At 38.3% G+C, this 27873-nt stretch overlaps 1 protein-coding gene across 1 annotated transcript; it reads right to left on the bottom strand.

The window, feature by feature from the left end:
* Positions 1 to 1905: 1905 nt before the first annotated feature.
* On the bottom strand, positions 1906 to 27873 carry SPAG6 (sperm associated antigen 6). The gene is made up of 9 exons (XM_042889281.1): positions 27423 to 27873; positions 23819 to 24002; positions 16973 to 17178; positions 15886 to 16059; positions 13786 to 13938; positions 11001 to 11192; positions 9718 to 9834; positions 6945 to 7090; positions 1906 to 4776 (listed from the first exon to the last, which is right to left on the bottom strand). Exons 1-9 carry the CDS (start codon positions 27675 to 27677, stop codon positions 4710 to 4712), a joined length of 1494 nt encoding a protein of 497 aa, XP_042745215.1. The 5' UTR covers positions 27678 to 27873; the 3' UTR covers positions 1906 to 4709.

The following is a 27873-nucleotide window of genomic DNA, read 5'->3' as shown; positions in this document are numbered from 1 at the left end:
ATCCATTGGGATGATGCCATTAGATGATGCCACACTCACACTGTTCCTCTTCACAGCCTGCTGATGCATCACAGGGAACACAACCAGTTTCTACAACAGACAGCAGATGTGGTGGTTCTCAGCACTGCACTGAGCACTGAGCTCACCTCATGGCTGGACCTCTGAGCAGGAGGGAACGTGAAAACCTAAGACATGTTCAACTTCTGTAAGAGCAACTTCTTATGAAAGTCAACACAGCACAATTTTTTGGTTTAAAAGGCATTCTACTCACCAAAATTTGCTTTGGAATTGCTTGTATTTTCTAAATCAGTCTTTTGTGCAGTATCTAGAAATACAGTACAGCAGTAATAACGTAATTAGTATTTTCACTAGCTAAATTATAGAGCTGACTGCAGAATGTAGCATAGTAATATCAATATTAACAGTTCAGCACTATACAAAATGACATCAATAGTTTTAGTACAGTCATGAGAGACATTGTAATTTCCTCCTTCTCTGAGATTCCTTCAGTTTGTGTCAGGTGAGGAAACTCACAGAATCCACTGATTTTTAGTTCGACTCAAACTCTACAATTAGCATCTCAAAAGTATCTTAGGTAAATTTTTGAAGGTTCTTGAACAATATAATTAATATTGTGTTCAGAAAGGAATATGGCATTTAAGTCCTGCTGCACCAACCTCTTATGTGAGCGCTTATGCAAATTAACACGTTATACTCCACAGCTGAAGGCAACGCGCAGGGAGATGTAATACCAGGACCATTAAAGCAGTCTTATGGCAGGTCAAGAAGTGCAAGTGCAAGCTTTGCAGTCTAGTGCTACTCTGCATTTCCTTTCTATCCCGGTCACATACTGAGATCTAAAATTCTAGCAACCAAAGTAGTGGACTCTGAGCAGGAAGACACTGAGGCAAGCATACTTTTGGACTTCTCGCAGTAAAGGACTGCAGTCAGCCACCTCCGGCATGCCCAGAAATCAGGGAACTCCAGCTTACACCAGAAGCTATGGACATCACCACGGCATCCTCCATGCCTAAAGCTCCCTTCTGGCCAAGTTATTCACAACCCACAACACCAAATCAAGAATACTGAGAATATTCACACACACCATCAGCTTCCTTAATTGCAGTAACTTTATGCTTTACTTTGTAAAAGGAGATTCACTTGTTCTTTCACCGGTTCCATTCAGCTCCTTCAGCATTTTGTTCGTTTGTTTGTTAAGGTGCAGGTCTACAGCAGATTGATCACTTCAGATGAGACAAAACAATGGCTTAGTAAATCCCTCTGGAAATGCAGAACATATTATGTGCGTAACAGTTGAACTCCTTGAATTTCCCCTTTGCAGATCCTCTTGGTTTCCAGTCATTCAGATAAAGAATGGAGCTTTTGTAGGCCAGTTAATCCACCCACTGAATGAAATATAGTCAAGTTTTACACATCCACATGTTCTTTTGAGGCCGTAGTTTACATCTATAGATGTAATAATAGATATAGCAATGTAGACAAAAATCATAGCTTGGGCCCCCAGAGAAGACCTTTAAAAACTGAGGTTCAAAAGTCCCCATGCTGCAGTCAAAGCAACTGGCAAAATGATTTAAGGGCTGTCTCTGCTTACATTTACTTCTGCCAAAGCACTAGCTTAATTTTCTTTGTGTGTCTTAATAAGCTACCTCTGCCAGAGAGACTCTTACTTAAAATCTTTGTGTGTCTCTAAGCTCAGAAGGAGAAATTTCGGCACTGCTGAGTGGTATGCTGAGACAAACGCCCAGAGGTGGTGTCAGGCTCAGCTGCAAAATGAGTCTGTTCTTCATTTTCTTTAACATCACAGTCACAGACTAGCATGAAAACAGCATTTACACAACAAATTAAAATGCAAATCTACATTTTATTCTATGAAATTGAGACGAATGGTACACACTTGAAGCTTGCCAGAGTAGCAATTACACACATTAATATAGTTTTAGATGATGACTTAAGACAAACAAGAGGATAGAACAGAATCACTGTACATCAGAGCCTGTGAAACACTCCAAGAAAAAAAAAAAAAAAAAAAAAAAGCAACTCTTGCTCTAGTAAAGAAAGCCTAAACAACAAATTAGTGATAATTCTGCAGGAAAGGCCTCAATCTGCCTTATGCAGATGTGTACTGCCTGGGAAGCCTCCAGCCCCAGGTGTACCACCGTGCACGGAAGCAGCCTGCCAGCAAAGGAGAGCTGAGGGCTTCTCCAAAGAGGGATCTTGGCTCGGCCAGGGCCGAATGGGATGTGGCATCACCAGAGAGGGAGACCTGCGACAAGAGGCCTTACAGCTCCTCTGGCCTGGGACAGAACTGCATAACTGGCGTAAGGAGGGATTCATGCTAGGTCTGATTGAGACTGTGCACTGCACAATCAGACTGCTTTGAAGGTTTGCCTTTTGCAATCATTTCCATTGTCAGGAATCAGAAAACAATGTGAGAAGACTGTGGACAAAGGGTTTAGGCACTGAAATTTAACACAGTGGAATCATTATGGTGTAACATATTTGTCAGGGAACTGAAGCCTCTATGCTCTTTCCACAAAAAACACACCCATTAGCATCGTGTGCTGTGCACGTGCACCCAAACATCTGATGCAGCTATGGGTACACATCTGAATGCCAACCCGCCCTCCCAGCTGCACTGCATTCAGCCTTCTGCAGTATTTCTCCCCTGCTAGGGAAAACAAAGCCATCAGATCCTTCAGGATTCTCTGGAAGTCCTTGCATGACATTTTCTTTCAAAGAATGTTTAAGATTTGATTTTTAAATATCCATAACGCATTTAAGAAAATTCATTGAGTGTTACAACAATCTTCTTAATATACCTGATGATTTTTTTCCCACCAGTGTCATAACATTATTAATGTCAAAATATGAATACCGAAAAGGAAAAGGTTAGTCAGTTCCAAAGCTGTTCATTCTGATGCAGGCTAAGGCAAGAACCCAGCTGGTGTGGTTTATATATCAGCAGTCATGACACCAACAGTTTCCATCTCAGTTATGCTCTATACAGCCAGCTATTGAGCAGCCACTGCTTCTCCTCAGACTAGTCCGAGAGCACCAAGTGCCTCACACCAGGAACACAGCCCTCTGTAGAAGTAAACCTTAGCAGAAGATAGCCCACCAGTGTTTCTGTGAACCAATGAAAAATATGCTGACAAGAACATGGTAATTTGGAATTTGGCAAGGAAAACTCACTCTAAATCATTTCCAACTGCATTAAGATTTTGCTCCTGTTTTACAAGTAACAGAAGATGCTATCCCTGTTTTATAAACTCATTCAGCTAATATGTTTAAGAAAGTAGACAAGTTTCTCCTGCAGGGGTTTTCAAGTATTGTATTCCCTTGCAGCTGCCAGAATTTCGACATCCCACCCCAGAAACACTGCATACTAATCCCTGGGAAAGAAAAAGAAAAGAAGAAAAGCAAACAAACAAACAAAAAAACCTGCTGCATACTTGGAAGAGGAAAATGGCTAGAAGAACAAAAAATGATGAATGACAATTACCTATTACTTGGTGAATACTGTAGGGTTGTATGCTGTTCCCTGTTGCTACAGTACACAGCAAAGTAGAATGTAGAAAGTCTTTTTACTCTACCTAAGAGGGCAAAAGTATTTTCAGGATGTTGTATACAACAAAGCTCATACCTACAATAATCTCCATGCCAACATGATTTGCAAGTTCAAGACTAAGTTCCAAATGTGTTTCAACCCAATTCTGCAGTAGCTTCATCTTTTGAAGAGAAAGTACTGAGCAGTCTTAGTCCCACCACTCAATTCAGTGAGACTCAAATAGCCTCAGTTCTCCTCTGGATGTGCTCATAACTTTGCTAATAGCATTCCTGAAGCCAAACAATTTTCCTCTCTTCCTAAGAGGCCCAGGTACTGCAGACCCAAATGGGGCAGAACCTCAGAGTCCTTGCTCTCCTTTTGTACCTGTGGGAAGTCTGAGTTCACTCTATCCTTTCCGATAGGAACAACGACACATAAGCACACCAAATAATGCATTGCTGCTTCCCTCCACAGCAAATCTTGCCTTAATTAGGAGGAATTTTGCAGATGTACTATTTAGCATGCCAGGATCATGACACTATTGTAGCATGCAGAATGCAGCCCTTTTATCATCATCAGATCTGATTACTTCTCTTTTTAGCAGCTACTAATGTGTTTGGGGATGCAAAAATCACATCACTTTCCGAAAGGTAGTGGTGGGAAAAAAAAAATCTCAGCATAGAATGAATTCTATAATTAGAAAAGGCAGAGGGGATATCGTTTTCCTCCCCCTCATCAAGCTTGGGAAGCTCTAAACAATATGCAAAGACAAAAGGGGGAAAATTGATAAAGTGCTGAGAAGGATAAAATTTGAATGAGATAATAACAAACCTTTCTTGTGGAAGGAAAAGGAAATGACTGATTCTAAAAAAGCTTCTGTGATAAATCAACACCCTCGCATGAAATTCCACTGATATATGCTGCAGCGTCTGGTCATAAAGTTAGAGAAAAACAAATAGGAACAAAAACTTAGCAACATTTCTATAAAGAACAAAACACAGCTTGTTGGAAATACTGAGGTCTTGCTGTGGTTCAAACAGTAGAAGTAGATTTCAGAACCTAACAAGAGTTTCAGCAGCTGTATTTGTATTACAGTCATAAAAGCGTAAACGTGAAATACAGCTCTAATAAAAATTGAAGTTTATAAAACTGGTTGGTAATTTTCCACCCGTTCCAGAAGCATCTCAGAATATCCAGGGGAATAATACCTGAAAGAGAAACATATTGTTTGTGCATTAGACTACAAAGCATGTTCTGTGCCAAGTAATGAAACTATTCATATTTCTATCGATCAGGAAAAAGTCGTGGCATTAAATAGTGGTCAAGGAATTTTACAGTTATTCTCTGACAGCGCTGTAAGAGCTTGCTTTTCAACTTACGGAATCATTTATACTTGGAAGTCAGTTTTCAAAAAATATTTGGCTTCTTTTAGGGCGTATAGGTAAGTGACTAGTTTTTGGACAGTTCAGCAGCCATAAGCATTGCCGTTTCTGGGAAGTGTAGATGTTAACTTCTGTTGAAATGATGGCCTTTAATCACACGGCATGAGTTTACACAGAACCATAGGCTAACAGACAGCAACAGTCTACCGCTGTTTGTGAAACATAACCACACACACCAAAGCCAATGTGAAGTCTACATCACTTCAAGAGGCATTATGGAATAACAACAACAAAAAAAATCACAATGACTTTCTGTCTGTTACAGAGATTATCCAGTAAGTTCTCATGAAAGAAGAATGCTGTGGTGCCATTACTGTCCTGCTGTCACTCAGTTTTCCACAATGGCCAACTACATGCCTCCTAGTATGCAAGGATCATCAAAGCAGCATTTAGTTCTTGTTTTCCAGGTTAAGAATATATGAAAATTTATAAATCTATGTTACTCTACAAACATAAATCACAGTACATTTCTTGTTTTGCAGACATGTTAAATTGCCACCTCTGAACCCTGGAAGCTTTAACTACAAGGACAAAGGAATATTTCCATGCACTATATGCCTAAAATGTACTTAAGTGAAAAAACTCCAACGCATTCACATTAAACAAAGATCCATTGAACTTGCTGACTTCCTGGATGATTCTGTACAATGAAACTTATTAAAATTTTAAAAGAACTCAAATTAGTTCTCCAACCGTACAGGTAACTTGTCAGTGTGCTGTTATCATATACGGGCTGCAAACAGCTTGAAATAATAGGGCTCCAAAACAACCCCAGAGCTGATGTCTATTGTAGCAGCTGTGGCTTGGACAGCAGAAACCACCATCCATTAGCATTAAGATGCACACAAGAGATGTTGGAAAGGCCCTTTTCTTTGTTATGTCCCAGTCTACGCGAGTAATTTTGTTTCATTTACACAAAAATAAAATAGTTGGACAAGGAAACATTGATTATGTCCAGAGACGTATAAACATCCTCTTTCGCGCCGAAGTATCAGTAGCTGTAGAATAAAGTTCCTTTATGATTTCACTTTTACCCGTTTGATAGCTACTGGCTTTTCCTCATGGAGACAACAGGGCTCCGTTTTGCATGACTGTAGCTACTACTAGCTAAAGATCTCCTTTGCTGTAATTAAAATTGATGATGCAGATTTTCAGAGCCTGTAGAGGGAGTGCATGAGTACGACATCCTTTTGATGTGTTGATGGAGTGAAGGACTGGTGAATGGATATCTAGAATCTAGGGGGGCATTTACCTTCTTATTACAATTTAGGATAGTGACATTTTGACTGTAAGCTATTTAATAGTGTTTCTGTATTCATTAAGGGCAAAGTTCAACTTGGTGCAGACAGCTGGTGTATGGTCCTTTTATATTTCACTTAAGCCTCATGATGAGGCTGGGGGAGGAAGGGCAGCTGCGGACAGAGCAACTGTAGGAGAGCCTCTGGACCCTCTGTACATCAGACAAAGTTTCAAAGGAGCATCTGAATATTCTAGTATTTAGCCAGGCTCTTAGGGAAGTTAAGGGTGTAAGCAAAAATTCACTGATATCTGAGAAACCAAACATAAGTTACTAAGATAAACTAAACTTGCCATAGGTATTTATATCTCTGAGTGACTGTGCTGAAGCCTCAGAGTTTGGCTGGGTAGTGCAGGACTGACTCTTCTTCCCCATTTCCTGCACCAGCCTCATTATTTGGGCTTTGTTTACAGACAAAGAAACCTAATTCCAAAACCAATCAGAAAATAGAAAGTGCTCAGAAGTATATCTCTAACATTTGTGCATACCACTGGGACATTTAACCAAATGCTACACTGTTCTATTGAAAACTAAAATCATGTGGGAGTTCAATTAACATTTTAAATCCTCATTTTGTGCTGCTTCTATTACGAACATTTCATGTTATACATGTGCATTCTTTTTTAATTTTCCCTACCTTACTATTTCCTCTGGGTAGCAGTTGTTAATAGTGTTGATATACTCCTGAAGAAGTGACCCAGGTTCTGCTTTTATTTCTTGAACCTTTTTAAGCCCACCAGTTGTTACAAAGAGACGACGTGCTTTACTGTCATGTGGTAACACCTACATAGAGAAGTATATTAAAAATATGTACTCTATTAAAGCAACCTCTGTGCTACTAGCCTCAAATATTGCTAACTTGTTTTAATTCAGAGGACAGATAAAATGGAACACATTAGAGATACAACATCTGTAACGACTTCTGTATTTTAACACGGTTATACAGCAAGTATCATAAACCAGCCCTTTATTGTTAAAGCATAATTTAACATGTACTTTAATACATAACACAGATAAAAATAGCGAATTGAACATTTATCGTTACATAAATAATATTTCTTGAATTATCCCTACAGAGACAAGATGATTGTGGAGATTAAACAGATAATAAAAACAGAACACTAACATGGAATAACAACAGCATTTGTTCCACTTAAGCCAAGTTATTCGGGTCTTTTATGTCAATTCCCACAGTTTAATTGTAGAGCAGAATTTTATATCATTATAATGATCTAGTATAGATTATTGCGTGAAGACAATACTGAGAATTGTTGCAAGTGAACAATGCAGCCTCGAAGCATTACATGCTGCTATTAAATTCCTGGATATTAAAATCCTACAACACACTGTGTAGCCATGGAAGCCTTTTTACACACATATACACACAAAGCAAAAATGTGAAGTTTCTGCAGCCAAAGGGGATGAGAAGCAGAAACGATCAGACAATACATTCTGCGCTCCCTGAGTAATGCCAATATGCAGCTCCGTCCAGAGGACGAAAGAGAGGGAGGTGGGGGCTGGGCCAGGCGACAGAGAGCGACAGCATGTAGTCTCCAGGCCCACAGGGCTGCAGGAATAATAATTACTATTATTTTAAAAATTTAAAAAAAAAAAAAAAAGGATAATCCAAGATGTAAATGTCAGCAAAAACAGATAGGTTTAAAGCCAACTCTGAGAGCTACATACTATGGGGGCAAAAGATTTTTGTAAGCCTTCACACTGATGGGACAAATCAAGCCCATAAATTTGATTGTGTGTCAGTGTAAAACATGAGCCTTGAAGGAGGAAGGGATTGCCTAAACGACTGAAAGAAAATAAGGATGAGATTTCTGGCAGGCATACAGGCAAACAGCCTTCACTCCTCTGGTCCCTCTAAGCTGCAATAATCTGCAAAAGACTGGTAAGAAAAACACAAGGCTGCATAGACACTTCTCCCTGCTGTGTGCTGGGAACAACTGGGAACTCCGAAGTGGCTGTTTCCACATTCCTCCTACAAGAACTGCCAAGGAACAACTAGCAAGGAGACAGGATCTGGCCCTTTCCCTGCCTTCTGCCTCCACACTGTGGTTCCCAGGCTGGATAAGACAGCAGAAAAGTCTCTTGGAAGAGGCTCTAAAGATAGACTACACCTCGGAGACCTAGTGTCTCCCTCTTCCCAGTCCAAACTGAGACAGCACAGAATTGCAAAGACCGTGGAAAGGGCAATACTAAAATGACACAGTCCAGCACCAAAAACACATAGCATCCCACCCTGAAGCACAGCTTGGAAATAAAGCTTTTACTGTGCTATAAATGAGCCAACAGAGCCAATGCATCTCAGGTTTAAAAATAGGAAATTCCTAAGTTATGGTATTGGAGAGAAAAAAGCTTTTAGTGCAAAGGACTTAATTTTAAATGTATACTTTAGAAGAACAAATGCTAGACAAGTACAGTTTGTTTAATACAGTGTAGAAGAAAAATTAAACAAAACATCAGCTGATATGAAGGGTACAAAACCGCTTCAACAGCAAACAGCATTCAAATGTATACACTGGGTAACCAATTACTACGCACTCAACTCTTCAACAGTTCCAGTCAGCACACAGAAGCAAAGGCACTGGATTCTGACTAAATCTCCAGTACACACTACAAACAGTGGCACTTCCAGATCTTTGATAAAAGGAACTGATTGCTAATCAGAAGTGCTTTGCTTGGTCATTTCCAAAAAGAAACACCTCACCAAGAGAATCTGGTATCCCCTGCTAATAGATTACATTGCACGGTATTGCACCAAAGAAAGGCCTACAGTTAAACAAGGCTTTCAATTGCTGGTGATCAAATCAGACACTGGAATTTTGATTATATTGCATTATATTGTAAATGTAATATTTTGATATTGCAATGAAATAGTTTGATTGCATTTTGATTAAACTGCATTTCTCTTTACACGTTGTGCTTAAATCAATAACGTAATTAACAATAAGCAACTGAAAATTTTAATGGAGAAAAGAATAGTGAGGCCTTCATACTCTAATGTAAAACATCCAACTTAAGCCACTCCTGGACAGACAGCTTGCAGTTTGTCTAAAACAGATGTAACTGGGATTTATGTGATACTTTGGCTCAGTGAAAATATTTGCATGTGAGTTATTTTGCTTCATCTCAAGAGGCAAAGAAGAAAAAAACACCTTGCTTATAATTAACTGTTTTCCCACTGTCCTGGGATGAACTATAGAAGGTTCCAGATAAAACCATATCCATCTTTAACAGGCAACAAAGCACAATGCTCCAAACTGCTTCTACAGGGAAAGCTTGAGGATCCTGAGACAACAACTAAGACCTATATGAAGCATCTATATGCTTCATATTTGGAAGGATAACTTTCTTGATAAGTGGAAAATGATTACTCATCAAGCAGAGCCTTTTCTTACCTTGCTAAACTGCCCAACAATGTGTTTCATAATGTTGGGAGGGGCATCGTGCAGCAATGGTTCAAGTGCTGGAAGATAAGTGCATTTCTGTAGGATGCTCTTTAAGGCTCTTTTAGTCTATTGAAATGCAAAACAAAATTTCTACAGTGAGACATCAATGAAAACAACAAGAATTCATGAAACATGTCTCTGAAGTCTAAGCAAAAAAAGCAAATTGATCAGAATTCTCAAAGTGCATTTTTTAAATAAAAAATATTATATCCATCAAGTCACTTAATGAAGAATCAATTTTCTACTTAGATTTATTAAGCTTCAAAACCTATGGTGCATCATATTATTATTAAGTTATCTACGGTCAAAGTAATGGCAATTTGACTTTGGCTACAATGGAAGCATGAGTAGACCCTTTAAGTAAATTGAAGTACTTCAACATAATAAGAAAGCTAAATCAAAATACAGTTTAAAAGATTGTATTTTACAAGTGGCTTACTGGGAGAGCATGCTGGTGTGGGGTAGCAAAGTGCATTACCATCCAGGCAGAAAGGAACAGGAACAGTGAGACAAAGTGCTGGCTACAAGAAGCAGTAACGGCCTCACTGGGTCAGATTCTAGGTACAGCTAATTTGGTCTTGATATTTTTGCGAGCACTGAAAACAGCAATACAGAAGTTGTCATCTTGTCTCACAGATCTGAGATTTGTTGTACTTTGGTGGACTGTAAAGAGGCACAGTACAACCTGGAAGAACGTATCCTGTCATACTATGCTATTCAGTCAGTTCATTTACTGTCACCCAAAACTACCCTTTATCAAAGTCCAGCTTTACTAGCTCCAATGGAATTAAGGCCCTAAACAGGAACAGTCACATGTTTTCAAGAGTACTTTGGGTACTTGTTACAGTTTTATTACAATAATAAAAATGTAAACAAATCTACTATGAGCTCTATAACACTTCATACAAGAGCCCATACTTGAGAAAAAAAGGTAGACAATTAGTCACTTGTAGGACATAACAGTATTTGTGAGTACACACAACTCTGATCTAAAGTAGGAAGAAAATGAAAGATTACGCTGCTGTGGCTGTATCATATGATTGCATATGCACCATACACATACCCACGCATTAGGGCCAATCAGTCCTAATAAATGATACATAGCCTTCAGGCACAGGAAATCCATAACTTATTGAATATCAGTAAAAACACATACCATGTATAGTTTTTAAGCACTTAGATACGTGGTTACATTGAATATCTCATACTGCATATACTTTGAATATACTTGCTTTCAGCTGAAGATCTTCTGAACTGCGTGTGTCCATATACATAGAAAGCAGTGTGGTTAGCACATTTGTTACTGCTACTGCACGTGCATGCTCAGGAGTATGTCTGCCAATCTGTCCCAAGGCCCACGCAGCTGCTGCCTTAATATGATCTTCATGTTCTTCTAACAAACAGGTACACAGTGGTGGTATTCCCTGTAGCAGTAACCAAAAGCACTGCCTTTAAACTGATACAGACTGTTAGAAAATGTTTCTCTATTTACACTCTTCCTATAATATAAGCTAGAAGAGAATGATTGCTATTTGTTGTCATGTCTTTACATCATGGTGACTAGCAAGAATTTTGAATAAATCTTTACAAATTTAGTTAAACAATGAGAGAAACAGATTCAATATTGTGTCCATTTAAGCTAACAGACTTTAAGGGATAAAAAGGAATTCAGGCTGTACTAAGACTAAAGTCTGCTTGAGTTCAGCAGTTCATGTTTGATGCATCCAGTATCTTCCAAAAAAGGTTTAAATGCTTGATGCGAAGACATCAAGAGATGAAGAATACCTCACTCACTTGTAGCAGTTACTGAAATTCTTGTGGATAAGGGGTCTCAATCTTTATCTTTTCTCCACAGAATTATGGAGCTGTTCAGTAGCCAGTATTTTACATCCAGGATGCTTCAACAGATATCACCACTTCACAGTACTTTAGGTGGGTCAAGGCTACTAAATCTCTAACTATAAGCCCTTTTTCTTCCATCCTCTGGATCATCTATGGCCTCTTCTGCATCCCCTTTGTTTTTCTCAAGATCCTTCTCAAACACAGACAATGGAAAAATATGCACTTGCAATACAGATAGAATCACTACTTTTGTTCCAGCAGTGTTCCACCTTCTACTTCTTAATATAGCAAAGGACTCGAGTGTCTCTTTCCTCACAGTGCTGCAGCAGAAGACCACACTGAAGTGTCTGTCCAGTACAACCCACTAAGCCACTTTTTGATATTCATCTTTTCGAGCACTTAGTACAGCTATATGCAGCTATAACATCCTAGGTGTATAGCTTTCAAATGGTCCCAGTTTACCAAGCATTACCCTTTGCATTATGCATCTCTCAAAAAAGCTTAGTTCCCCCTAAAGGAAATATTTTTAAATGGGATTCAGATCTTCTGTGAATCATTTGTTAAAATATTTCATTTCAGATGTCTGCACAGATCCATACAAAACCTTATTGCACTCTCATTCAGTTACAGTAGCAATCATTATTTTTCAGAAATTTAACACATAGGTGGTTCCTCTTGAAGATAAGCCTGGATTCATCATGATTAAGAATTTAAAAGCAGAAGCACACTATGCATCCCTTACTGGGGTGAGATATGGGCGTACCCACAAAAGGTGGATCTCCACAAAGAGCAAGCCAAAAGACCATTTCTTCAGTCTTCAAATGCAGAATAGAATTTTTTTTTATCACACCCACCCTCTCTGTGCACATACAGATGTTATGTTGTACAATTTTCATTTTTTAACTTGCATTTCTACCAGCAAACACTTCCATTCCTCAGTTTTTATTGCTTGGTTGTCTCTATTCACATGGTAAACTTTAAACCGTAGAATGATTTGGGTTGGAAGGAGTATTAAAGATAATCTAGCTCCAGTTCCCTATCATGGGCAGGTGCACTTGCTCAAAACCCCACACAACCCTTGAACACCTCCAGGAGTGGGGCATCCACAGCTGTGCCAGCACCTCACATCTCTCTGAGAAAAGAATTTCTCCCAAATATCAAATCTAAATCTACTCTTTTAATTTAAAATCATTTCCACTTGTTTTATCACTGCACTCCTTGATAAAGATTCCCTCTCCAGCTTTCCTTTAGAACCCCTTTAAGTACTGGAAGGCTGCAACGAGATCTGCCCGAGCAATTCCAGCTCCCTCAGCCTGCCTTCACAGGAGAGGTGCTCCAGCCCTCTCAGCATCCTCATTGCCTCCTCTGAAGCTGCTCTAAAAGGTCTGTATCTTCTTCATGCTGAAGGCTCTACAGCTGAACACAGTACTGCTGCCAGTGGGGTCTCATGAGAGTGGGAGAATCACCTCCCTCAACCCGCCCGCATGAAAACGGACCAACAGTGCTCAGTGAAATTACTTCCTCCTGTCATTAGCATCATTCACATTAGAATATTACCTCAGGCACTAATTTCATCTATTGCAAATATTGCAAATATCCCTACTACATCATCTTTCTATCCCAATGCCCAGCAGAATTTATTTAAACCTGAAAACATACAGCTTATCTCATTTGAAATATGACTTGCACAGTTGAATCAAACTATGCTACATTTCAGAAACTGAAGTCTTTGCAAGTCTAAAGATTTCAGTTGCAAGACTATTCTAACAGTCATGCTAGTGCAATAAAGAATCTGCCATTAAACATTCTTGTTTCAGAAGGAGTTTTGATGTAGCCACAAAAGTTCATTTTAAGACGAAACAGGCCATAGAAATTCTCTGACTTACTTTTGTATTCATTCAATTGCAGCACAGAAAAATAATGTAGTAGAATACAAATAGATGTTCAGAAATGCATCCAGGTCATTTTATAAAAGGTTCAGCTTGATAAAGACCAACTCTGATCAGGCTACCATATAACCTCAGACATTGCAGCAGCAATATTACAAGAAAGTGCATTAATCAACAGCAAGTATATAATTCTGTCACAAAACACATGCTCTGCCTATGTTAATTTGTATCTCTTTCTCAGAACACCACTGAAGAATTATAGGAAGAAGGCAAAGTGATAGCTAACCTTGGAGACAATAACTGCCATTGACAGGTTCTCTGAATGAGCTGCTACATAACCAAGCATCATGATGCCAGGCAGTCTGACAGTCCCTTTGCAGCTGCCAATACAATCAATCACAGCAGCAACTCCACCTGCATTTACTATAAACTGTGAAAGCTGTAAAGATAAACAGAACAGATTAGATACTGTGAAGTATCAACAAGCATAAAGCATCACATTATAAAAGTCCTTACATGTATTGCTCCTGACTTAGAAAATAAAACTGGGATAAGACTGACGTATCACACTGACTGTTAAGCACTGAGTGAAGCATAAGTCCTCAGGAACTAACCTGTCTTGCTATCCTGGTTTTGATTCACTTTACTGCAAGGAAATCAGGATTCTGAATTTCTGATGTTGAAAATGTTGTTCCATGCTATGCAACCGCATTATTATACAAAACAACTTATACAGTTATACCAAAGAACCATGCAAATTACAGCCAAATACACAGATGACCTTGAAGACACAGCTACTAAGCCAGACGCTCTTTCATACTGTTGTACATTTGTTCTCCAAGCCAGCAACACATGTTCTGTGCAAGGAAAGAAGGAAAAGCCCACACCTCCTCTCACCTGTGTTCTATAGATAACCTCAGCAGCCTTTGTGATGTGTTAAAGCCTTTGTGATCCTCCTCCCCCACACCAAGGCGTGAATCCAAAGACAGCTATCATGGTTGCCCAAAACCAACTTGGGCTACCTCACTCTGTCAACACTGTATATCTAAAGGACACATCCAGGGAGCACACTTCATGAGCAGTGGACTTTTCTCCAGAATCTCCAATATAGCCTTGCTTACAAATGATAATCATGTCCATAGTCTGTGATGTTTTCTGTGTACATTAAGCTACGTGACATGTTTCATTCCAAATGATATTGCTTCTCACATCACTTAAGGGACAGCAGTAGAGAATATACGGTATCAACAATGCATATAAATTAACAGAATTCCATATTATGATTATTTCCTTCTATGTTGTTGGGTATACACCACATCTTTGCAAAGATTCTAAAGTAAAAGTAACACCTGCTCAAGAGTTGCAATAACATAAACAAAAGTTGAAGGCAGGTGGATTTCCAGTCCAGCTGATTTCTAATAGTATGAAATCCACTCTTACCTTTGAGCCTTTTATAAGGAGATGGCTTTATTCGTGACACAGCCGCAGGAAATGTAAAGTTACTGCTTAGGAAAAAGCGTTCACATGGTAGCTAACTGCAGCCAGTGATGGCCAAGCTCTACATCTGGGCTCACGCATGTGCAGAGATGTACACTACTACTGCACAGACACAAGCAGGCTGCAAATCTCATGTTTAAACAATTCTCAGCTGTTAAGCTAGTATTACGATGGTTGTGTTTCAGCACTAGTGCTGAAACAAATACATTGCTTGCATTTCTTTCCATACTCATATTTAGAGTCTGTTAAATGACTCTGTGATTTGACAGATTAATGTAGTTGTAATTATTTATTTTTTCTATGCATTTTGCATTTGCTTTGCTGATTCTCACAACCCTTCTGTACCTGTTACTGGCAAAAAGACTGCAAATGCTGAGAATCAGATCAAAAACTCAAGCTATCAGAAAAAAACTATCATCAGTTTAACAATAAATGAGGGGATTTTTGAGTTTCATTGTTGGAAAAATAAAAGAAATGCGATACGAGCACTCCCTAAAAGATGTTTTCAGAAAGACACACACCGTCTGTTATTGTCGCAACACGTTCGTGTCACTTATAAGCTGCTATCATGACTTCTGTGAGGCTTTACTTGTGGTATTTTTAATATCTGACACTGACAGTACTGTCAGCCTAAAACTCCCTTTCTGCACTGATATCTTATGGAATGAAATAGCCAGGTGCATTTTATGCGATTCCCAATTTTCCTAAGCCAATTCATATTCAATACACATCTCATAATATCAGCAAGCATTTCCATATTTTTCCAATGAATATGCCAAACAGCCATTTGCCCTCCCTTTCAAAAAGCAAATGACAGAATAATCCTGTATTTTATTTAAAGTGTAAAATCTAATGATATGACCTTGTATTTGCATTTTCAAGGTTTTACCTCAGGCGAATGCTTTGCTATCTCTCTAATTAAAGTTGCACCATTTTTCTTGACATATTCATCCGAGTCCTTCAGGCATGTGAGCACAACTGGGAAAATTTCTGCTTCAACCACCAACTCTGCAAGATCCACTGAATGCTTTGCTATTTGGCTTAGCGCTGACAGCACCTGACACTAGTAAATAAAAATTGTTATAAAATCAATAGTAGACAAACAGCCTGCAACATGCACTCCTCCTGCACACAAAAATCTATTGCATCAAGGAAAACAAAGAGGATAGAGAAAACAATTACAGCTACTTTACAATTCACTGAATCAATTCATGCACGAATATAATGGCTCAGAACGTTTGCTGGTTGCTGAATAAAAGTTTCTCCTTTGTTTCATGCCATTCAAACTTACTATGTCATAAAGAAGAAACACATATATGCATATATAAATAAAAAAAATTAAACTATATTAAAATTCAGTGACATCTACAGAAAAGTATCTTTATTTGCCTACGTTTGGTGTGCCAGATCAATTATTTAAATCGTTGTATCTATTTGTTTGAAGTGGCACTTTTATATTTTCTTTTGTTACTGTTAAACACGAAAATTACACTAAGAAAAAATCGTGACTTTTAGTCCATTAAACTTGTGAGAAATTCTTCAACAAGAACAATTCATATCGGATAGCACATTCTAAAATACAATAATACATTTAATATTAACTTATAGTATAATCCTAAGCACACAAAACCTTCTTTGTAACTGAATTGTGCAGATTTTCGCTATTAAAAATATTTGTTAGAGAAATTCAAAGGATGGGGTTTCATACATCAGATTGCATTCCTCACACGATACTTTATAATTAAAATAAATAAAACACTGTTCATTGAAAGATTGATTTAACTGCTCCTCACTGGGTGGCAGTTTTTATCCAGCAGCTAAATCTGTGAACGTGTTCAGAACTCTGTCACTGCGTAGTTACCTTTTGCGAACGTTCAAAACAAGAGCTTTCTAAATAAATATACACATCTGTGCCAATGATTCAGTATCAAGTAACGACTGGTAAAATGGAGATTAAAAATAATTTTTAAATGTACCTTCAGTTTAGCATCAGGGTTCAGGATCATCTGAGCTAAGAAAGCGATAGCTCCTGCATCCACTACTGTCTGTGCTAACTCTGGAGAATGCTTTGAAATATCGCTAAGAGTTGAAGCAGCAATCCTTTTCAAAGCAATTTCTGGCTCCTGGATACAGAGCACTAAAAGAGGAACGGCTCCTGCATCCACCACAGCTTGTGACAGTTCTGTAGGTCCAAGGAAAGTAATTAAGTGAGTATGGGTGACTGACCCTTGTGCAAGCCATTTTTCACCCTGACAGATACAGCAAAGGAAAAAGGGGAGGGTGTAGTTCACTGTCTCGACATCTGCATTTCAAATCAGCCCTCCTGGTTTCATAAACCATGTGGACCAATCCAAAACTGAAAAGAATGCAGGTCAATAGATGGACCCCCATTTACATGCACACATTTGAGGTAGATTAGGCTGAAATGGTTTGTTATTCTGTTTTCTTTTTCTTTTTTTTAAAGTAAGCAGATGTCAGCTGTTTAAACCCTGGCTATTCTACACTGATCAATAGGAAAGCATTTTATGCATGGCTAACAACAACACAGAAAGCCAAAGTACCAAAATTTTACCAACCACCTAATTAGAGAGCATTTTACCCTCTTTAAATGATAAGCAGATATTAGCATAGATCAAATGCCAAAAACAGAAATACAAAAAACACACATAAAAGATTTATCTTACATAAAAGACTGGAAAAACAGATCCGACCAAAAGGAGGTTTTGCAACCATACATGGGAAAATACAGAATTTATTCCTTAGTGACATCAAAATGTTATTGTAGACAATTGGATAAATGAGAAATATCATCACTGGGATATTGTGTGTCTGAGATTAGTACAGTATCCTTAACTAACTGCACCTTAAATAAGAAAAAAAAAAGAATCTGAGCACATGATTAGCTTACAGGGACAAAAATTACACCATTGGAAATTCATTAGCTCTTTCTATATATATGCAGCATTAAGCACAGTCCTAAAATAAGAATTACTGGATACCACAAGCAAAATGTGTTCTGTAACAAAGCTGTGCTGTTTCCAAATAGTGTGGAAAAGCAGTAAAAATCACGATGAATTCAATAGTCTATTAGGTCTTAGCTCAGTTTTGCTACATCTTATTATGCATATCCATTATTATCTTTAACATTTATCTTGACTTGCAGTACCATGGCAACATATAGCTGTTGTATTTCAAGACTCTAACTTAGCTTTTGATTTATAGTCCATCCATAAAGACATTTTCATACTAAGAAAAATATAGCATACTTCATTAAATATACATAGACTAATACAGTTCTTCATGAAATCTGTAAGTCATGTCATCATTAGGTTGTTAGCATCCAAGTAATATTCCTGACCAGATTTGTTTTCAATTAGTGAATTATAGTCACACACTCCAAGGCATGTGATAACTCAAATATTTACACTATACATTATTTCACATGCTATCATATTTTAAGCAAAGTATAAACATCACCTCAGAAATTGTAAGTAATGCAGCGATTTTTTAAATAAACTAGTACAATATTAAACCTCCAAGTAACTTCTTGGCTGAAAGCATACAGTGTGCACCCTGCAAATAAACACATCATGTGATTGGAACAAAACCCTGCCTGATGGTCCGGCTGCAAGTTTACAGATTTGAGACAAAATGTACCTGCAGCATGTATGAAAACAGACTGGAGAACTAGCTAAACATTTCAAGGAGTATAAGCTGCATTCAAATTTCATGGAAAAAATACACCTGTCTTTTTCTCCAAATTATATTTTGATACTGTATGCTGGCAGAGAGAAATACATCAGGAACTACTGACCAAAGGTCTGGCTTAATTCATCAGACTGTGCCCAGTTACAGACAGCGTCTCAGAAGCAACTTCAGAGCAACCATCTCAACTGCCTGCAGTCTACTGATGAGATGCTAATATCACAGAAATTACGTCAAGAGGTACAGGACAGTTCTAGAAAAAGGTGTTTGTTTGATACCTTATGAGCTGAAATCAAGTAAGGAGGGAAAGAGCAATACCTTAAGGTCACAGCAATGCCCAGGTATGTAAAAGTAACCATAGCAGTAATTTTAAAAGAGCAAAGTCAATCTGATTCAATTAAGATCAGCTCTTGCTGTTAGAAGCTTGATGTCATTTAAATACTGATGGTTACTGTTGGTCGTGCTTCATTAAGTGGTCCTCCTTGCAGTGGTGTTTGTAAAGTTCAAGGCTAATAACTTACCACATGTAGGGCTGCACCAGGTGTCAAGGCAGCTGAATAGTAAAAAGACTGTCAGAAAACTGGAGAAGTTGAAGCAGGACAAAAGAAAATACGTATTCTCCCATCACTTCCCCCTGCCAACTCAGCTCAAAACTATGATACTAAGTACTAAGGAGGCTATGATAATTGCAATTCTTTTTCTCAAAAAGATGATTAATCTCCTAAGTTAGTGGAAAATCTTTAATTCAAACTGTGCAATAAGGATTTTTAAAACTTTGCTATCCAATTGCAGAATACAGATAGATATGGAGAAAAAAATAATACTGAGAAAGAGTTAAAGGAGAAAATACAGTTTTCAGGAAGAAATTTTTAAAAACAAATATTCAGACAAAGAAATTAAAAGAGATGGAACAGAATAAATTACAGAAAGACTTAACACTCTTCCAAGAATGCGTTATGTGGGTAAAGACCAAACCAGCAGAAGGAGAAAGACAACAGGAAGAAAAAAAAAAAAAAAAAAAAAAAAAGAAAAAACAAATTTATGAATATCATTTAAATCAACAGAAGTTTAGGAAAAAGGCAAGGTCAGAATTGTAGCCTGAGACACAGACCAAAGAACTCACCCAGCTGTATGGTGATTAAGCAGGACTTCTCCTTGCATGAGAGTAGGCAGTGAGTGTGATTCTACATATAAGGAGAGACAACAGAGCTTGGACTCAGCACTCACTACAAGTAAGATGCTTTTGTCCAGAAATATGGAGAGGATTTTAGCAGAGGGATATACTACAGACAGGAGGACAGACTGACTCAGAGCTACGAGGAAGACTGATAAAGAAACCCACTGGAGTTTAAGATGTCACCATTTCAGCTAGAAGCTGTGCTAGAGTTGCACTGATTTGTCTCAGTACAGAAGTGTTCACCAGGGACTGAGAAATTAATTCAAAGTAACTTGAAGCCTAGTCATGAGTTTACGTGATCAGGAAGAGTTGGAAGTGAACAAAGAGAAGTCAATAAACTCCTGACTACACACCCTCTGAAATCAATGGAGAGTCTTATAGGATTGATCTAAAACAAAAAATCCATACTAACATTAACAAATTAGCAGTAAGAGGAAGGGTTTTGAAAGAAAAAAAAAAAAAAAAAGTGAGGCAGAAAAATGAATAGGAGGAAGTGAATGTGATGGTAGTCCCCAGGGAGGAAAACCACTGTAGGAATATAGCAAGAAAGCAGCAGCAAAACCTTCTTTGCTTGGAAACAAATGTATGTTTCAGTCAAGAGCATGGTTCTCAAACAGACCCTGCTGTGGTGGCAGGTGTATCCACAGGAAACAACAGGTTTTGACTAACACAACCACCAATACTGTATTTTTCTGAATAACACGTGATTATGTGATGACCACATAGAAAGACTCTAATCCCCACAAGTAGTCCAAAAGGCTGCACTTCGAGATCACTAATTTATGCAGACCACTTCAACCACAGTGGTGAATATTTCACTGGAAATAGAGGGAAAAGCTCAAATCAGTGGGATGGTGGTTGTTAATTATGGGGCATACTTAGATCTTGGAATAAGACGAAGTTCCTACTAGACTGAAATCACTGAAGATGTGAGCAGTGTTGTAGCTGACTCTGCTGTAAGCAGGGATCTTGACTAGAACCCTCCTGAGGGCCCTTCCAACCTGAACCACCCTATGATCCTAAGGCACCACGGCATGATAGAAAATGAATTTAAATCCTCTCTCAGCAATATGCTTGAGTATAAATAGCATTGATTATTTTCATTTTACTATCAGTTCACCGTATGCTAAAGCAGGTACAAGCACTAGTAAATTACATCTTTCATGCCCTTGTGAAGGCAAAGAAAATGGGAAGTTATATGCATTTCTTTCTAACAGGAATGTTGCATTCAAATTAATTGTACAAGTAAAATTTTATAAAATACTTTTCATGCACTTGATAGCATTTTGATATTATTTGAAACTCTGCACTTCTTTTCAAATGCAAATATACAGTAGCAGTAATGACCGACCAAGTTCAAGCATACACTGATCCACAAACTTTGGAGTAAAATCAGCATCTGAACCCAGCTCAAGGGAATCTTCCAGAATGAGCAGAACTGCACGAGCTCAGGCTAGGCTTTGGAAATGCACCTAGCACAATTTCTAGTGTCTTGGAATCTCTGTCTTGACCTAAAATCTTGCAGGCATTCTGGAAATACCTGTTCACAGATGAATTGTACTTTAAGTGATGGCTGTATGAAGATAGAAAGGAACTTGCTAATCTGTTTGGTTGTTTGTTGCTGTTTTCTTGGTGGTTCTTTTTATTTTTAGAGAAGAAAAAAAAGTCCTAATTTCTCAAAGTTAAAAGTCTTCTCAAAGGGAACATGCGCTGTAGTTCCTAGAGAGCAGCTTTATCATGTCATGGATGGAATTTCTGATAAAAACTGAGAAACTGTCCCACTGCAGAGCAGATACCACCTAATGCTAGGAGCCTGTGCTTGCACCCAGAGACTGAGTTTCACATCTCATCTAAGGCAGATCAGGGTGTTAATCTGTCTCCCATATCCCAGGCATATGCCCCAATCGTGAAACTATTATTGCTGAGGACAAGTAAACTTCCCCCACATCATCCTTTCAGGAGGTTAAAAATAAAAAATAAAAATAAAAAAAAAGATCTTATCTTAATGTTGTCCCTATTTAGAACAGAAACAATTTTTGAAACTGAAAAATTTCTTGTGGGTGGGGAAAACCATTTATCACCCCACTCTGTGTTTAGAGTTCAAACTGCAATATGTGCCCACAGCCAGTGAGAGAAAATCATAACTGCCAAATTTAGACAATGCAAAAGTATGAGTCCAATCCAGAGTTTCTTTAACAGTAAATACCAGATGTTGATAAGAAGAGATCCAACTTTGGATCCCACCTCCAACAATACTGCTGCAAATGCTTGCAGCAGTACAAGAGACATACTATGCACAGAGAGATCTTCCTTCAGTGTAACTGCTCTACTTTCAGTAGTCACTATTTTAGAGGCTTCCTGTGATTGTGTCAGAGAGGAAGGTAAATACCCAGTTGGCTGTAGCTGGGCAGCTCCACAGCAGGGGAGTAACTGATTTTTTGGTTGTTGGGTTTGTTTTTTTTTTTTTTTTTGGTGGTGGTGTTGTTTGGGGGGGGGGGGGTTTGCTTTCTTTTTTGGTTTGTTTTTAACTTATGATATTGAGTGATCTGTCCTTGTCCTCACAATTTCAACCCAATTCCTAAAAATGCTGTGATTATTGCTGGCATAAAATGGTGAAACATCCATCCACCCACTGTCAGTGAATAAATAATTTATAACCATGAAATAAAAATTTGTATAAGGAGTTTGCTGTATTCAGTACCTCCACATCTCCATCTTTGTAGACAGTGCCATGACAGAGAGAACTGGATCACCCTAAAGATCAGCCAGCATCCACACAATGAATAGCATGAAGGGCAATTGAGGTGAGTCAATATTGATTTACTGATACAACAAAACTACAGACATGTTTATGTTAAGAGTAACACAGACACTCTTAGACTACATACATTCATACAAAAGAACACTTTCAAATGACGCTTAGCAAATATATTTCAGATGAAAGCAATGTTTGGTTTCAGGGATTCTGATCCAATAGCCAAAAAATAAAAAGATTCTTAGCAGACAGGTGTACCAAGAATAAATTTGTTCCCTGCTAAAAAGCAGCCCATGTGGAAGACACTGACAACTCTAGAGTTGGTCCCAGTAAGTGGGGAAAATACCCCATACTTTTTGCAGCCAAACACTTAACAGCAATTAAAAAAAGAATAGCTTCCAAACTGTTGTGATCCTGGAATAATTTTATCTTTAACCAGTACGAACACAGGCTATTTACTTCATCCTTTCTATTCAGCAGTTTTGTCTCTCAGTTCTTCTCTTCCTAGCTCCAAACTTTTACTTGAACTATATAAATAGCTGGTAAAAGAATTATTGACCATGTGGATTGGCTTTTAAATAGGAACATGACACTACAAGTGAGTTATATAACTGCCTGCAAGACAGCAGCGAGCTGCTCGACATCAGATTCCTCAAACCTATTCCTGACTCCCAGGGAAAGAGTGTGGTCTGCTGCCTAATGATAATATAGTCACTGCAATGAATTTAGCACATTTATACTGCAGGCTCTGCTGTCAGTGAATGGATCTTGGTTCTGCCTAGACTTTTCCCTTTTACTATGCACATAAAAAAAGAACTTACAGTAAGCAAAAGAAATTTTGTTCCACGATAATATTTACATAATAGTGCAGCTTCTGAAATTTCCTCATAAAGGAGAATAAAGCAGAATGTCATTTCCCAGCCATTCATCCAATGCATCTCTTCTTAGAGCAACTCTCACACAGCAGGTCATTGTGGACATCAGATACACCAGCTTCTCACATAAGGGACAGCATTGCCAGATTTGTCAAATTAGAGCAGGTTTTTACTCCAAGTTTAAAATTTTATCACAGGAAAAAAAAAAAAAAAAAAGTCTTTTGTTCTGATTTATAATAAATTATATTACTGTGATGTCTGTAACTCTCACACTGTATTAGGTTGAAAGATAACAAACTGAACCTGTTACCTGAATTGTGTTGGGCAATATAACCGAGTGCCCAAGCTGCACCTTCTTTCACTCCAGGGTCAAAATCTTCCAAGCAAATCACAAGTGCTTCCAGCGCTCCACACTCAACTACTGCCTGAGCTAGCTGTGGAGAATGTTTACCAACTGCTCTTAACACAAATGCAGCTGCTTTCTTGTAGAAACGCTACACAAATGAGAAAAAAAAATGCTTTTTACTAACGTTTAGTAGTTTATGGCATAATAGAGCAGAGACATGCATAAATTAGACTTTTTAATAGCAACAGTATCTCATTCAGATCCAAATCAGGACCACCAGGCATCACACAGACAATGAACATACAGTCCTTCCTTGAGACAGCTCATGATCTAAAATCTGCAGCAAGTGCACAAAAAAATGGAAAAAAAAAAAATAGAGAGCTAAGAGGATATAGGGAAAAGATAATAGTCTAGATAAGTCTGTTTGTTTAAGTGAGTTGTGAGTGATAAGGGATACGAAAACAATAGTTCTTCACATATTTCATCAGATTACATAGGTTATGCAGAGCAAGCTCCTAAGACTAATTCTACCCATCTGCAACATCCACAAGACTTCACAGTTTCTGATGTGCATACCCTCGTAACATCACTATGTGAAAACACTGTTTACAAACAGGAAACAGAGACACAGAGAATATGATGTAACAAAAGTCTTTAGGAACTGAATCCCCAAATGCCTAAATACTGCCTGATGCCCCAGCTAAGATCCTAGGAAAACCCAGACCAGCAGACACCCAGTGTGATACTCCTCAACTTTGACCAGGCAACTTGAAAATCTATTCCTGCATGTGTCCAGAAACAGCTCACTTCCTAGCAGACTAAGCTTGGCACCTCTGTCACAAGTTCAAGAAAATACAAGCACTTGTCTCTGGTTTTCTACTTTTCTGCCTCAGTGCTGGTGCACCCTTGTAATGTACGATGCTGCACACACCATGGGGTTCTACATAAACTGCAGTGGTGGCTGTGGCTTCTTTTAAAAGCATATGTTATAAATCATTTTTCATAGTCTTCTGCAATTTCAAAACTATCCTTAGTATGTGGAAGCTGAAGGTTACATTTCTTCCTTGCTCTACAGATTCAAAATTCAGAATCCAATTCAAGTACTCCTGACACAACTGTGCTGGCAGAAAGACCACTCAACCTTCTTGTGAAGTCTCTGTGTAGCAACAAGGTTCAGCAGGACACAACCAACCTACTGCCACTACCCTGTGCTCTTGGCAGCTGGCCTATCAGCACTGTGGAGCAGCTTGGGAGGGCTCCCTCTCCATGCACCAGCTGGATGTTTCATTCTCCCCTGCTCTGTACAGGAAGCCTAGGCAGTTAGCTGTGATGGATTCCTACTGTCAAGGTACCCAGAACTTATACAAAGAAAACCCCTCAACCCTTTGGGATCAAGTGCATAGAGATGTGAAGCCAAGCTAATGCTTTTGTGCCTCCTGCCAGGTGCCCAAACACCTTTGAAAAACTTCCCCGAGGCACTAAGGTGTGGCAGTAGAGGACTGTCTGCAACAGCTCCATAGGTGAGGTGGACTATGAACAAGCAACAGTGCACAATGTGCCTCAAAGCACATTGGCCTCATGTGAACCAATGGAGATCTGCTTCTGCCATCCCCTCAACCACATCCAGGCACTGCCAAGCATTTTGATTGCTAGCAATGGCCCAAACACCATTATTTCAGCATGTAAAGAGCAGTCATCCTCTAGTGCTACAGTGCATGCCCTGTCTCTGCTTAGTTTAGATACAACTCCCTACTGCCAAAAACCCAGACTTCTAAGTTAAGGCCTACAAGTAGATACAATGATTGTAATTTACAAGAAAGACATCTTAAGGGAAGAGAGGTTAGGGGAAACAGTACAGACACAAGTGGACAAACCCCTAGCTAGTTTAAGTTACATTCAGTTTTGCTGAAATAAATGAAGCTAGAATAATTTGCACCAGTCTACATCTGTGCAAATACCAGTACGTTATTTCTGTTAAGTAATTACACTTCTGGCAAAGAAAAACACTTCTTTGTTTTTATTGTTATTCAGAACACATTTGTTTACAAACAAACTGTATCTGCAGGCACAGTTAGTACATACTGTAAAACTCTGTTTTGCTCAGTTTAATTGACAAAACACTGAGCCGGGATGTGACTCTGTAACTATTCTCCATAAACCAGCAGAATTAGTATTTGTTGTGTGCTCCGAGAATCAGCTCCTTAAATATAGATGTTGATAGTTTAAGAGTGAATGGAAATTCAAATGTTTTGGGGTTTTTTTTTGTTTGCTTTGGTTTGGGTTTTTTTGGTTTTTGGGTTTTTTTTGTTTTTTTTTTTTGCCTATGGGAAGTAACAAACTGCATGCATTGCTAAACTCTGCATGAACTGGATAATGAGTTTCCTTCACTTGCCCTCAGTCACCAAGACATAGTAGGATTTCCATGACCTCACACTAATCTTGCTGCTGCCCCAACTGATTCTGAATTACAGCCATCTCACAGATGTAGCAACAGCACTGGCAGTAACATGGAAGAGATAAATCAGGGTAGTCGAGCTAATTTAGTGAGTGCTTTGAATTGTAGCAGGGGAGTGGCTTCCAAATTATTTAAAACAAACAAACAAAAAAAAAAGTTGTTTCCCTCCTTCTCTTAAAAACATAAATTAACTGAAATGGTCATAAATTTGTCTAAGACCTTTTCAGACTTTTTGTTGTTGTTTTGATTAACCATGTAGGGAATGGCCAGACATGTAAGGAAAAAAAAAGCAAAGAATATTTGAATTTGTCTTCTTCAGAAGACTGATAATGAAAATACACTTTTCCAAACTATATTGCCATTGAAATCATAATATCCCAGAAATGTAATTAGCCAAAATTGCAACTCAAATATGGCAATGGCATCAATGGACTTAACTGTCAGCTGTCTCCTCCATTTGCCAGTAAGTAGACACTGTACTGAAAGTGTTTGTTTTTTACTTTATTTAGGCTAGAAACCAAAAATTAGAATATATGGAAAAGCTGAAGGAAAAATGGCAAGAGGGGAGAAAGTGACACTGTGAGATTTATTTGCAATGCAATTGCATAGTAACATTTTTTTTAATAAAAGATCAAAACCTTAAGGGTATTTTCCTGTATCAGTGGTTTGGTATTTCTTATGCTACAGATTTCCACATGGCTGTGTGGAGATATAAACTGAATACCCATAATGAAATATTTACTATGTATTTTACAAATGTTTGGTATTATTGACAAATCGCGATCAATTTTCACTACAACTTTCCAATTGTCTCATTTTTTAAGAGGGATTTTTCGTAATATATCACTCAATATTTTAAAACCATAACAATGCCACGAGTGTATTTCTTATAATGCACTGGGGGGTAAGATGAGATTTTAAAGTCAAACTTGTTTAAGCTCAAAGTTATACACACACTGATCTCCCAGGAGTTCAAGCATGCACACTCTCTGACTTCCACACATTCCTTGCTATGCTAGGAATATCAGCAGATAGCCAATACAGAAAGATTTCCCTTTACCTGTGCAACAGTTTAAACAAAAATGATAACTTAAGAAAACAATGGTGCCTTACATTCTGCTCAGACAGTGAACACACGAGCTGTGGAAGAATGCCTTCCTTCACCACTGCCTCTGCCAGGTCATCGTTAAAATAGGCAAGCCTCCCAAGAGCCAAAGCAGCAGCCTGTCGGATAGTTGGGACCACATCCAGCAAAAGAGGTCTCAGCAAAGATATTACACCTGTGTTACACCAGGAAGAGAAAAGCCCACTTGGTAAACAGAAGTTTTTCAAATCATTTATTCTAAACTTTACATCAACTTTACTCATAAAAAATCTATTAAATTATTCTTCCAGGTAATGAGAGCTTGTAGGAAATGCAGGTGTTCCACTGAAATGAAGTTGGCACTTGGACAGAATTGCTGAAGCATAGCAGTTTTTCATAGGTAGAAAACAACTGTGAAAAATTTTTTAAAAATCACACAGAAATATGGTATATACAAACATATATAAAATACAGGTGTTA

Source organism: Lagopus leucura, unplaced genomic scaffold, assembly GCF_019238085.1.
Source record: "Lagopus leucura isolate 7727_CA_CO unplaced genomic scaffold, USGS_WTPT01 Super-Scaffold_100157, whole genome shotgun sequence".
Classification (NCBI taxonomy): domain Eukaryota; kingdom Metazoa; phylum Chordata; class Aves; order Galliformes; family Phasianidae; genus Lagopus; species Lagopus leucura.
Note: the sequence above shows the minus strand (reverse complement) of the source record. Positions and strands in the feature narration are given on the sequence as shown.

Bases quoted from the DNA above. Each gene is read 5' to 3' on its own strand.
- SPAG6 (XM_042889281.1), bottom strand. From the start codon at position 27,677: ATGAGTAAAGTTGATGTAAAGTTTAGAATAAATGATTTGAAAAACTTC. The intron at 24,003-27,422 runs GTAAGGCACCAT...TCATTTGTGTAG, and splicing joins GTTCACTGTCTGAGCAGAAT to CGTTTCTACAAGAAAGCAGC. The intron at 13,939-15,885 runs GTAAAACCTTGA...TTATCTTTACAG, and splicing joins TAGCAAAGCATTCGCCTGAG to CTTTCACAGTTTATAGTAAA.